Below are 14624 nucleotides of genomic sequence, written 5' to 3'. Positions count from 1 at the left end.
ATTCCAAGCAGGGTGGAAATTGGCCTAGTAAAGTCAGGGCTCTCTTTTAGCAATATGGGGCAGGGACAAAATTTATGCACCCTTTCATGTTGTTAAATTTATCCTGTCTTGTGTGCCATTGGCATTTCACAGTGAATGGTGCTGGACTCGCCATGGCTACCTGTGACATCATTTTCCTGAATGGTGGGAAGCCAGCCAACTTCTTGGATCTTGGTGGTGGTGTAAAGGAATCTCAAGTATATCAAGCATTCAAATTACTCACAGCTGATCCTAAGGTAACCTCTCTCTTTGTAGGGGAGATTGCATGGCGTAATGATTTCTCACCATCAACATCTACCTTGTTCCTGCTGCTAAGGGTTAATAAGCCAACCCATGTACTTTGCAGCCCCAGGTGCAAATCCTGCCTTATATCTCATTGGAATGCATGATGGTTTAAATCATCTGGGTGAAAGGTTTATAAGTGTCCCTAGGATTTTATTTCAGGGTATGTGCTTACAAAGTTCTAGGAGTTAGAAGGAAATTTTTTTAAAAAGTGTAGTGCAAATAATGAAACATTGGTTGGCATGAAATATTCTTGGGGTCCTTCACAGTGAAGCGATTAGTTCTGCGCTTATGTGACTTAGGACTGAGTCTTAGATTCCTTTCATAAAGATGCTAAAGATATTATAAGATTAAGACAGAAGAAAGTTACAGGCTTATAATATTATATATTACTGGAAAATAATGACCCCACCTCCTTCTATATGCTTTTCAATTTTCATCTCTGACAATTACAGATGTTACAGTTTGTAACATATGCCCTAAGTAGCACATAATGTTGTTTCATGGGCATCTTCTTAACTAGAATGTAGCTATCATACTCATGCTAGGTGCATAGAAGGTATTCAGTAAATATTTAATCAATTTAAATACCAGTGTGGTTTGTTTCCATGGTAGGTATTCAGTTGTCTATGATAACACGATTTAGGTGGATATTATTATATTGAAAAGACTAATATTTTTTGAATATCTGATATATGTCATTTAATTCTCTTCACAGTTCTTTGGGGTAGTGTATATAGCACAACCATATGACTGTAAATTTTATTTGAGAATCATTGTCTTAATATTGTTAATATGTGACACATTCTCTTGGTTCCTGACATATCTGAAGACATGGGAAATCTGAACCATCACTAAGAAAATCATGAATGAAAACAATATCAGATTCTTTTTAAAGAAATGTTGTCTGAACTTAATATGGAAGCTTCCCACTCATAAATAGACTGGCATTTTGGGTCTCATGTGCATGCAGTTTTTTTGTCTTAGGTTAGTGGTATGCTTGTCTGTTTTCATTATGACTTAGTTGGTAACCTTATGTTTTTGCTGTCTTTTCCTTCTGATTCACATACACACACATAAAATTGTTAAACAATATTAGCAACTTATCTTCATTGCTCTAGGGTTGTTCAGGAATAGCAAAGTCACTGAAGTCCAAAGTTACCCAGCCGTGAAGTGTCTGTAGTTGATTTTTCTGTTTACAGAAGCACCTCGTTTTCATTGGTTAAGTAGGAATATTATCAGAGGCTCTGTAATCATTTATTAATTCATTTATCCCTCCTTCCTACTCCTTTCTAAGGGAAGAATAATTTTTATCCCAGGGATTTTCAAACCATTTGAAATCTGTAAATACCATGGACGTAACACACAGCTCTTTAAACTGCTTGAACTACAAAGTACCCAGAGGACAGGCAACTGTAATGAAATACTGTACATTTAGTGAAACTCAGTGCTGAGAATTAAAGAGAACCAACAAAGGATTAAATCTAACAGGACAATCATTGCATTTTCTTTGGAATATCTTTTCTTAGGGGCTGATCCTGAATTTTAATTTCATAAAAGTACAGGAAGGGAATGAAAAATCACTTGGAGAGCTTTTGTTATTTTTGTTTTTGAAAAAAAACAATCTCTTCAAAAACGTTGACTTTACCCTATAGAATATTTTCAAATGCTTGGAGTATTTAAACTTTTTTGAGATTTGACTGTCATCTTGTATAGATAAAAGTATGTGGGAGTTATTTTATTTTTCTCATGCTATATCAGGAAAATGCATGCTTGGCTCATCTCACAGTACATTTTCCAAATCTTGAAATTTCAAAGCCCGTTAAAAAGCATAGAAATGTAATGGGTATTTTCAATCCTGGCACTGTGTCACAGATTTCAGAGAACAGAGGCTAAAAAATAGTATAGATGAATTGATTTCATCTTGCAAGGAAACTGGTTATAGTTCTGGCAGTAATTATTTCAAGTAGAACCCCATCCATTTGCCCAGAAGTAGAGATTCCCGAGAGCCCAAAGCTAATTATTTCAAAGGTATTGATTTTCTTGTTAGATATAAGGATTAGTCAGTTGAATACACTGAAACTCAAAATTACAAAAGGCCTGTTGTTGTTAAACTTAAATCAACTGATACTAACAACTACTTGTTTGTTATATGTACAAGCTAATTCTATTGATCAAGTAATAGGCATCAACATTCAAGGAAAATATTATGGATTGGCATATGTTTCCACTCCTAATGTCAGCCATGGAGCTGAGACTTGTGTTTCTTTCACTTGACCATTAGCCCAAATGCTGATTTTCATTGGGACCTAACACACGTACCTTTATAACTGATCTGTTCCTTATTTGTAATATATATGAAGTGAAGTTCCTCTGCCAAACTGTCTAAAACAAGAGTGTTTACTAGATAGCTTTCTAAACTGGATTCCCATGAAGTGTATCATTAAATATTTTATACTTCTCTTATTTGCCACCTGGGCTTGAGATGAGAGAAAGGTAATAGAGTTTGTTCTGCTGGTGGTAGAATAGATATGATCTCACCCTCATCATTTTAACTTCCAGGATTCTAAACATTAGTGTTCCTAAAATCACAGGGAGTAAAATTGATATAAAATAAAAAATAGAAGTAGGATTTTGTGGTAATCTATAAAGAATTTGAACACATTTAAAGGAGAAACACTATCAAGAATGTTAGCCTTACGTTTTTGTTTTCCTGATTGGTGCTTTGGCTTTTGTTTCTAATTTTAAATTTAGAATTCCAAAGGTGTAGAAAATGAGTGCAACAACATCTGGAGTATGTAAAACGTCTTGCATAAATGAATTAAAGAAAAAGATGGTTGATATGAATCTCAACAGTAACCTCGACTGTATTGTCCGAAGTTAAGCAAATTTGTTGCCCTCGGGAGGCCTGATTTTGAAAAGCAGTAGCATATGATTGGCATTAGTGAAGTCACTTCGCTTGATTTGACTGTGCTTCCTGGTTTAAATCCAACTTAGAGTCAAATTTTCAAAGCCCTTTAAATGTCTAGCAAGAAATGTGCTCTCTAAGCACCAAATACTCGTTTAAGAAGGAAGGGATTCTTGGTGGGGCTCTGGTGCCACGCAGCCTGTGTTGCAGTCGTGTCTTTAACACGTATTGGCTGTGGGACCTTGGGCATGTCATTTAACTTTTTTGTGTCTTGGTTTCCTCTTTTATGAAATGGAGATAGTAACAGTACTTTTTGCCTCAGAGGGTTACTTTATTGCATGAAATGAGATACACACATTTCCAATTTAAAGGGGCAATAATTTCACATGACAGTACAATCTAAAAATTTAATAAACTTTTATTAAAAGTATAACTTACATAGAGGACACTATACAAATCTTAAGTATATAGTTCGATGAATTATGACAAAATGAATATACCTGTGGAACCTCTGACCACATCAAGAAATAGGGCCTGGCCAGCGTCATGGCCTGAATGTGTGTGTTTTCTCATAATTTATATGTTGAAATCCTACCCCACAATGTGATGGTATGAGGAGGTAGGGCCTTTGGGAGGGAATTAGATCATGAGGGTAGAGCCCTCATGAATGGGATTAGTGCCCTTATAAAAGAGACCCCAGAGGGCTCTCCCACCTCTTCCACAGTGTGAGTACATAGCTGGAAGTTGGCTACCTGTATACCAGTAAGTGGCCACTGAATCTGCTGGTGCCTTGATCTTGGACTTGCCAGCCTCCAGAATTGTGAGAAATAACTGTTTGTTGTTTAAACCACACAGTCTATGGTAGTTTGTTATAGCAGCCTGAATGGACTAAGACAGTCACCATCCCAATAGCCCCTTATGCCTCCCCACTATCCTCCCCCTACCCTGCTTTCTTCCCAAAGGTAACACTCTCCTAACTTCTAATATCAAAGATTTGTTTTGCCCGGTTTTGAGCATAGTACAAATGGAATCATACATTGTATACACTTTTGTATTTGCCATTCTTCACTTGACTTTTATTTCTCAGATTCACTCATATTTTATGTAGCAGTGGTCCACTTATCATTATTGCTGTATAGTATTCTATGGTATGACTCTGCAAGAACTTTTCTGTCATTCTTCTATTGATAGACATTTGTGTGATTCTTATGTTTGGCTATTATGAATAATGTTGCTGTGAACATTCTCATACATGTCGTTTGGAGCATATTTTTGATACTTGGAACTAGAATTTCTGGGTAGTAGGGTATGCATATACTCAGCGTAAATCGATACTGCCAAACAGTTCTCTAGATGTGGCAATTTACATTCTCATAGGCGTGTGTGGGAAGTCCAATTTCTCCACACCCTCATCAGCATTTTAGTCATTCTGGTAGATGTGAGGTAGTATCTTATTGTGGTTTAATGCCTTTCCCTCATGTGTTTATTGGCTACTTGAATATACTCTTTCAACTTCTGTCACCTCATGTATAAAGTAGACCTGAAAATAATACCCCAAAGCATTGTTTTATTATCATCTAAGATATATGTGGAAGTACTTGGCAAACCTTTCCAAAGCGTGATGAAAACTTTAGTTTGTGTGTTTTTTTTTTTTTTTGAGTGTTCATTTTGATTATCATTTTAAAGGCTTAGATTTAGAATTACTGAAACAGCTGGGGAATAAATGGTCATCTACAGAAATGGGAGCTGTCTGAAACAGTTCATTGTCACCAGTGTTACTGCCTGGGTTGTTTTGAAATTGATGAAATGTGTAAGCAATTCAGTAGCTTGCAGTGATTCTCCCTTCAGACAACCAAGAAAACACAGTTTAATAAAGGGAGGATTAGATTCATGTTTGGGAGAACCACAAAATATAATTTGGTATAACTTTGAGGAGAGGCCAGCTGTTTTAGCTCTGTGGTAAGTGCTTGAAAAGTCTTTAGAGTTTGAGGCCAGGGACATAAAACTGCACACTGTATTTTTGATAAAGGGTTTATGCAAAGGCCTTAAGTTGTAATAAATATGTTTTAGAATTAATACATACTAAATGCCTCATGTATTGTTGATTATCATATATTGAAAAACAAAACAGTATCCTCTTTTTCTCTTATATACATGCTTATATCAGAGGCATGAAGAAAAACTTGTTTTATTACATGCCACATGTATTTGCTGAAACGCCTTATCTGCAAGGGAATATTTATTTTGGGGGTTAATAGAAGTCTTTAGGGATTCATTTTCAAATATAATGTCCAATATATTTTAAATATGAGCGATATTTTTGAAATGATTACCCTGCATCTCCATTCTTACAGGCCAGTTTGAAAACAAATTTTACTTTCATATAGAGTCGAAAAGCAGCCATTCTTTATGGTGATCATCTACCTGATAGCCTAGTCTGAAAATAATAAAAATGTTTTTGTGCTTCTCGATTTGCAACCTGTCATTTAGTTCCCTTCCCCTTAGGATAGCCTCTCATTTAGGGTAACCACTGTGTATATACTGGAGAGTGGAAAACCATCCTCCCTGGGCTCATTTCTTTTCGCAGTGGTTTTCCTACTGTCATGAATTCATAAATGATGATTTTGCATTTCATTTCCTGATGTCCATTTATCCCAAATTTCCAAGACTGTCAGGCTCTCTATGCCCAACTTACTTGCCAATACTGTAAGAGCCAGGCCCTGGCTCTTACAGTATTGGCTCTTTCCATATCTCACACATGATCAGTGTGTCTGATAGCTACCACATTTTCAAAGCATCTCTAATGGAACACTCTAAATCTCTTTTCATGCTCCTTGCTGACATAGTCTCAGAAATAAATAAAAAATAATATTTGTACGCTTTGCTCTGCTTCTCAAAATTCAGATTTTAATACGCCTTACTTTGTATTGTGGTAAGTGATTTAAAGAATTTAACAAACTTTGGGATATTATAGCAAATTTTATGATTAGTCCCAGCATGCTCAGTAATTCATTATGAATCCTGTATGGAGAGGTCTTTGTAGATTGTTAAAGAGAAATGGACCACTAATCAAATTATAATATCATATAGGTTGGAGATAATATATACTTATTACGAGAGTTAGGATTTTTTTTTTTTCTTCTTAATGTTATTGCATTGAGAAAACAAGTAGTTGAACTCAGCAATTAGAAAATAGTGTATTTTCTAGCCCGGAGATGGAAACAACCTAAGCACCCATCATCGGATGAATGGATAAAGAAAATGTGGCACATATATACAATGGAATATTACTCAGCCTTAAAAAGAAATGAAATTGAGCTATTTGTAATGAGATGGATAGACCTAGAGTCTGTCATACAGAGTGAAGTAAGTGAGAAAGAAAAAGACAAATACCGTATGCTAACACATATATATGGAATTTAAGGGGGAAAAAAATGTCATGAAGAACCTAGGGGTAAGACAGGAATAAAGACGCAAACCTACTGGAGAACGGACTTGAGGATATGGGGAGGGGGAGGGGTGAGCTTTGACAGGGCGAGAGAGAGTCATGGACATATACACACTAACAAACGTAGTAAGGTAGATAGCTAGGGGGAAGCAGCCGCAAGGCACAGGGATATTAGCTCGGTGCTTTGTGACAGCCTGGAGGGGTGGGATAGGGAGAGTGGGAGGGAGGGAGACGCAAGAGGGAAGACATATGGGAACATATGTATATGTATAACTGATTCACTTTGTTATAAAGCAGAAACTAACACACCATTGTAAAGCAATTATACCCCAATAAAGATGTTTAAAAAAAAAAAAAAAAGAAAATAGTGTATTTCCTAACAAGTTGATCAAATAATGACCAGGATTAACGTCAAGCATCTCTGAATCTTAAGAATCATCTTATCACGGTAGAGTGATCAAGGCAGTTTTACTATTATTATTTTTGAGGTATTGTTTTAGAATCCAAATTGGCTGGTAGAGGAATTACTGGATGTGGAGAGTGAACTTAGTAAAATTATTCTGGAGAACAAGGTTAAAAACCTTTGAACTGTGAAGACCTCTGATTCTTCTGCTCTGCAGAGGTGAACTGTAGTCTGGTGGGATGAGCCCCAGGTGGGTTCAGGAGATTGAAGACACTGAATCCTCTTTCTTCTTCCCTCCATGCTGCCCCCACCCACTGTCAGAGAATTAGGAGTGACTGTCTCATTCCTAAATGAGCAACATGTCCGTATGGGCTTGCTGAAGAAATTGGCTTGACTCACAGTGGCTTTCTACATAGTGTTCTGTCTTTGTTTTAGGGTATTTTATTAAGCAGCATCCCTTTTCCCCTAATTATTAGATTAGGGAAACATAAAACAGAAAAGTACAAAAATACATTAAATTACATGTACGTAGACTTTTTAATGAATAATGTAGTATAGCATTTTTGACAAAACTAGTATCAATATAACTGACACTATTATATAGTCTGCTTTTTTCACTTTGTATGTAGTACTGTCTGTCTTTTTGTAGTACTCTACAGAATCCTCAGTGGCTAAATAGTATTCACTTTTATAGATACATGTTTACTTAACCAGTCCTCTGCTATTTGGTATTCAGGGTGTTTCCGACTAAAAATAATGCTCCTGTGGACCTCCTTGTTTTCATAACTTTACAAACAGGTCAGATTATTTACATAAGATGACGTTGAGAAGCATGAGAGTAAAAATGTATGCAGAGGTTAAGTTTTTTACACTTACTGCCAAATTATTTCATTACTAGTTGAAGGAACATAGAGGGTTTTCATCAAATAAGTTTTCCTACATCCTGACCATCATTACTCTGACTCTTTACTATCATGAGAGGTAACATTTTATTTTTCTTTTATTGAGCATTTTTTATTACTTCTGTTATGACCTGCCTATTAATATCTTTTGACCAATTTTCCGTTTTTATGTCACTCTTTTTCACAGAGATTTAAAATACAGGTATGTGTGTGTGTGTTTTGGAAATCAAGGGAATGGGCTCTTTTATATATGTTGTCACTCTTTTTTTTCCACCCTGTCTCTTGTCTTTGAATTGGTCTATATACAATTTTATTTGCCATTATATCTATGTCCACCTGAAATACTGTTATGTACAGTGAGACCACTTAATGCGTGTTACTGTTTTTTGCTATTATTTACTTAGTTCCTCATGAAACTTTTAGTAAGACTTTTAAAATTTGTTGCTTCATGAATCACCATTTAAGGTCCAGTTTCAAGTGGAAACATCGTATTCCCCACCCCTCCAAATGTGACTTAAAGCAAGATGGATGTTGTGATTAAAATGGCATGGTTCTTTAGTTATTAATAAGATTCTTAGTTATTTGCAAGGTATTGAAGGAATTTCACTGTAACCTAATATGCATTTTTTCAACCAGTCTTCTTAGTACAGTTGATTCCCACTATTTGCAAGTTCAATATTTACAAATTTGCCTATGCTCTAAAACTTATTTGTGACCCCAAAATCAATACTTACAGTGCTTTCACGGTCATTTGCAAAAGTACACACAGTGTTGAAAAATTTTACTTATCCGACATGCTGTTCTCAGTGAATGTCAGTCAAGGCAAGATTCTCCTTTCATGTTTCAGCTCTCTTACAGTAAACAAGTTTCATTTTCACGATCTATTCAGTGCCCCATTTTTCATGTTTTTGTCCTTTTTGGTGTGTTATTTTGCTGTTTAAAATGGACCCACATGTAGTGCTAAAGTACTGTCTAGTGTGAAGTGCCTCACAGAGAAAATACATGTTAGATAAGCTTTCTTGAGGCATGATTTACAATGCTATTGGTCACAATTTCAATGTTAATGAATCCACAGTGTATATTAAATAAGATACACTGAAACAGAAACAAACACACAGAAAACAAGATTATGTACTGATAGGTTAACAAAAGTGTGACCAAGGGCTCTCAGGAACCTAACCCTGTATTTCCCTTAGGGGCGATGGGTCAGTATTCACTAATTCAATGTTCATTGCAACTTTATAGACCATAACTGCTCTGAATAATGAGAATTGCCTTTATAAAGTTTTGGATAATTATGGACAGCTCTTCAGAATCATATGCTAGAGACTCCATTTTATCTTTTTTAAGAAAGGACATTCCGGAACCCCTAATGTAAAGTAAAAAAAAAAAACAAAAAACTTTTCTTCTCATAATTTGCATTTATATGTTTCCTAAAGGGAAGTCTTTTGATTATGAGAACCTTTGAAATGGGTCACTAATGGCTTTTGAGACATAGTAGCTTTATACCTATGGATTAAGTGAATAAACCTTGAGAACATTTTAATTTAGTTTTCACTTTTCAGTTAAGAATGATTTCCTTACCTAGTTAGGTCCCTTTGCTTTATGCAAATGAAAGTTTTCTTTACATTTAAAAGATTGATCATTTTTCACTTTTATAAATTTACCTTTCCTACTTAAAAGTATAAGATTAAAAATATTACCCTTAACTTTATTCCCATCACACAACTGCTGTTACAGTTTGTTAAATTTCCTTCCAGCATTATCTATGCATATCTTCTTTATAAGGTTATAATTAGGATGTCCTTCCTTCTGATGGCCTTCTTTTATTAGTCCAATATTACATGATAATCATCTTCTCATGTTGTTAGCTGGTCTCCCTGACTGTGAATTTTACTAGCAATATTAGTAATTGGCAGTGTTTTAAAGGCTTCTTGTTATTTAGAAGATAATTTAAAGAAGCCTAGTATTTAAAATCTTTTTCAAGATGTATGTGAACTTTGTAAATCAGGTTTGCTAAAACAGGGTACAATATAGTTAACAAATGGAATAGTAACAATCATGAAAAGCTTTGTGGTACAAAACAGACTTTTATACAACAAAAAAAGAAAATCAGTGTAATCCAACATCTATATCCGTTGGAGCTGCCCTCCTTTCCTTTGTCCTTTACTCACTACTGCTTTGCCAAAGTGGTCTAAGCAATGTTGCTTGCTTTATTATGGACCTAAAAAAAAGGTTTTTTTCATTTGAATAGTTTACGCTGCAACTTTAATAATTTGCATGACAACTCTCTTGCAATTAGAGATCCTTTGTGAACATGGATAGATATTTTATCTACATATCCAGGACCCTCTCCTGGGATGCTCGTTTACCACCTTTGAGGTCTTATGAAACAGAGCATTTCCAACACACATATTAGTTAGCATTCCCAATGGGCAGCTGGCACAAATCCTAGTTAATTATTTTTCTTCTAGCTTATCTGTGAGTTCTTTCATTAGCCGTTATCTGTAAACATTCTGGACACATCCCTTTTTCTCAATTAGAACTCCAGTAAAATATTTTTGAGCAGACATTTAGGTGTCTGCTCAGAGGCCTTAGGATCCTAAACAGTGAACAGAAAATCCATTTGGAGCTTTAACCCATGACCTTCTAGATTTTACTTGTTCTTTAATCCCAAGCAGTACATTTCTCTGAGAAGGAGACATAAGTGACTTAGAATCTTCACTGTGTCAATATGATCCAAGAATATTGGCATTTGGCCAGCAGGCGGAGAGGGAAATGTCCAATTCATACTGTATTTAGATGACTTCTGATATTTTTCTGTGTTTTATAATCTGTGATTGGTCGTTGTACTTTATAAATGGAGCTTCTTCATGAAGCTGAACTTCCAATTAGCTAATCCAAATGCCGACAGTGTTAAGCAAATTCCAAAGAAGAGGTGTTTGATATTCAAATGAGAAGAGTGAAAGAAGCAAAAGTAAAAAATACAAAAGCTAAGAAACGTGAAAAGATGTGTTACTGAAAGAATAAATTCTATCATTCCATCTTTATCTCCAAGTACAACCTTAAAACACTGCCTGTTGAAAGGTGCATCAATTTATCAAACAATGCAAGATATCTTAGGTAAGATAAGAGGACAGAAATTAGAGCCCCACCATCAGCCTAGCTTCCTCTTCCTAGTGGACACAGCTTGGTATTCCTCATCCAGTGAGGAGTCAACAGATACTTCTTGATGACCTACTGTGTGTCAGGTTCAGGGCTGACTGAGAGAATGGGAATCCATCCAGTATTTGATGTCATTGGTTCCAGTGAGGCTGTTCTTATCAATTCCTTCTGATTGTAATCATCTCTGTAAAGCAGAGGAAGACATGTGCCTGACTGACAGATGTAGTCTTTTCTAAGGTAATAAAGACCCAGTATAAAGCACCTAGTATACTTGAGGTCACATCTCAGTCTCTGAGTTCACAGAGAAGAGTCTGTGGACCCTCACTACTCAAAATGTGGACCATGGACAGTCAATGTTGACATCAACGTGAAGGCTGTTAGAAATGCAGAATCGAAGCCTTACCCCATGCCCATCAAGTCAGAATTTGTGTTTTCAGAGCAGATGGTTCCTATGTACATTAGACTTTGAGGAACAGAACTTTGCTCATTCATTTGCTTATTAACAAGTAATTGTGACGGAGAACTCCTGGCCCACCGAAGTCTAGAGTAGTGCTGCTCAAAGTGTGGCATTGGACCAGTGCCAGTTTGTGCAGAAGTGCCAATCTCTGAGCTGTTTGTTTTAGGTTTGTGATAAGTACAAAAACAGAATAGGCATTGAGAAACTTTGACTGCAAGTTGCCATTGCCATGACACGCAAGTGCAAGATCAGTTTGCTAGCAATTCATAATATTTGTTTTACAAAAATATCAGTCCGTGACTGTCAGGGAATAAAAAAAAACTAATCCTTCACCATGGATTATATGAGAAGCACTACTCTGTGAATAAAGATAGATAATATGTGCATAAAACCAGTATCTTGAGTGAATTTGATCGTACCTGGTACATCTTGATGCCAAAGTGAACTTTACTGTAGGGTGTTAGAACCATACTGTCGTATTATTCTTTGCTCATCATGTTTTCTCCGTGATTCTTTCTCTTGTTTAAGGATTCTTCTCCCGTTCCCTGTGATCCTGGTAATGCCATCAAATTCAGTGCCTCCTCTAAGGCTCTGTGTCCCTGCTTGGATCCTCTCTTCTTCCCTCCTGCCCATGGGGTATCCTTATACTCCAGGTAGGCCAGTTGCTTTACTGCCTCCCTGAAAGCAGGCTGCTTTCAGGAGTGATCTCCTAGCACAGGCCCCTCAGTCTAATCAGCTTTCCTCCTGAAGCTCATGGAAAAGGCCACCTGTCTCTGGTATCATGAATTAAAACAATGTGGCCCAGGAGGCTCTATTCTTTCCCACCTGGTGAAAGCCTGAGTAAGATGCAGGAGCGAACCTGCATGATGGAGACTCTCTCAGTCGTAGCGCTTCATTCCTATATAGCCAGTTATCTGTAACTCAGTGGTTCTTAAAGTGGTTGACCCAGCAGGAGCGGTCTTACCTAGAACCTTTTTAGAAATGCAAATTCTCGGCCCCCTTCAAAGCTATTGTATCAAAAACTCTGAGGTGGGGCCCAGCTCTGTGTTTTAACAAGTCTTTCTGGTGATTCTCATGTTTGCCTAAATTTGAGAATGACTATTGTGGATCTGCAGCTTCTCTTTACTTCTGTGAGCTGCTCCACATCTTTTCCAGCTATGAGCCAAATCATACTTTCTTTTTCCCCTTTGAATTAGATTTCATTGTCTGTCACTGACAACCCAGCAAGTCTGCTTAATATACCATACCTTTAAAATTCTCACCAAACTGAGAGTTTGCCCCAGCATTCTCTTGTGCTGTGTAGTGGCCCTTGGGCCCGCCTCTGTTAACAATTCTTTTTAGTTCTTTCCCCATACACTCTGTACCCCCATGTATTTTAAGATTTTTTAATTCCCTTATTTTTATGTCAAAATCTTCCCGTGAAACTGAGAGGGACCTTATCCGTCCTAAAGTGACTTTTCTATCCAAATGAGAATTAAAGATAGTCTCCTAGTTAATAGGTAAAGTTCATCAACTGGGATCGTAAATGCATTTCTTTGAAGATCAGCTCCTTCGCGGAGATCTTTTATTTCTCTTCTCTCTAAAAGTAGAATACAGCAACAAGTTGTGTAATTTTTCAAGTGACTTTCTATAAACTTGAGGAAATTACCTCATCTTGAGCTCAGTCATTGAAGTAAATCTAGTTCATTTTTGTCCCGATTAAGTTACCGTCAGCTGCTTCTTTTCACAGGAGATTCCTTCCTATCATTGTTCCCTGTGCATTTAATCTCTCTTGATACTTTTCTTCTCCTCTCTTGATTTGTAAGTGTTTTGCTGTGATTCAGTCTCCTGGCTATTCTTGTTACAAAATACAACCTTCATTTTTTATCTGGGTTCCTAGTGCTATCTGGGGAAAAGGGAAGTGGTCAGATCTTTCAGTATTTGACAAAAGCTGTGATAATAGAATGTTTCAAGGTGGAGATGTTGAATCAAGTTTTATGTTTGGTTAAGAAAATTGATTCATGATGATATGTGACACAAGGAAGGTCTTTACTGAATTTTCTTTTGGTATACATGGGGAATGAAAAAATCACTTTTTTAAAAAATACAATTTAATGTTTCTTTATCTTGATGGTTCTTTGTGCAAATTCCTTTTACAGAAACTCTTTGGTCAGAGAATCAGCATATAACTTTCCCTCACCATTAGACAAATCATCTTTATGTCAGCCACCATTGGGGAATTGAGATTTGCCTGCTTTTCTTTTAATTCATATGTTCAATATCAAGGTGAGACCTTGTTGCTATCTCTTCCACCTCTGAGGTTGTTACCATGTTACTGAGTGTTCATGGGTCCCCTACAGAGTGGACCAGACAAGAAACAAGGCATGAGCTAGTTTTCATTCCTCTTTTGGTTCCTGTACATCTGTCTCTAGTTCACTGAAGCCACTGTACAGTGGAGACACAGTCCACGTGAAGGTGAGGCTCTAAAGACAGTTCATAAAGCAAAAAATATAATCAAAATTAGGTTTGAAAGTCCTTTAAGTTACCCATGCATCTTAATATCTTTAACCATTAGAATTCCAGTAGTGTGGTGAGACCCAAGCCATTGAGCATTTGGGATTGAGCAGTGAGATCTCACTCCCTCCCATTTCCCTCAGGGACCCACGTCCTTTGAATGAAATGGCAGTGGGGTCACCCACTAGATTTTACTCATTAATTTCTCCTCTTTCTCACTTACTTATTCCATCCCCATGCCTGTATAGATGGATTCATATAAATTAAATGTGTTTTTGATGTGACTCTGTTGTATGAGATGAGACTAAATAACATGCTAGGGAAGGTATGAAGAGAGCAGTGAAAACCAGGGGCCAAGAAGTTGTTTCAAGGTATTCTTGTCATGCATGTTAGATAGTTTAAAAAAGTATATAACTCGCCAACTATAGGGGTCATTATGTGGTCGTTAAGAGCTTATACTTCATTGGCAGAAATAGCTCAGCTGAGATCCAGCTCTGCCAGTTCCTAGCTGTGTGACCTTGTGCATG

General features: G+C 36.7%; 1 protein-coding gene across 6 annotated transcripts in view; it reads left to right on the top strand.

Annotated features, from left to right (window-relative positions):
* Nucleotides 1–14624, top strand: part of SUCLG2 (succinate-CoA ligase GDP-forming subunit beta) — a 318185-nt gene that overhangs the window by 151849 nt on the left and 151712 nt on the right. For all 6 annotated transcript variants that reach the window (XM_089919541.1, XM_089919540.1, XM_089919542.1 and 3 more), the window contains one exon: nucleotides 133–275. In XM_089919541.1, the coding sequence (XP_089775667.1) occupies nucleotides 133–275 (143 nt within the window). The remainder of the gene's footprint in view (nucleotides 1–132; nucleotides 276–14624) is intronic.

Source organism: Delphinapterus leucas, chromosome 10, assembly GCF_059928025.1.
Source record: "Delphinapterus leucas isolate spDelLeu-1000000601 "Yukka" chromosome 10, BTC_Dleu_Yukka2, whole genome shotgun sequence".
Classification (NCBI taxonomy): domain Eukaryota; kingdom Metazoa; phylum Chordata; class Mammalia; order Artiodactyla; family Monodontidae; genus Delphinapterus; species Delphinapterus leucas.
The sequence above is the reverse complement of the archived record's forward strand: the minus strand, read 5'-3'. Positions and strand labels throughout refer to the sequence as shown.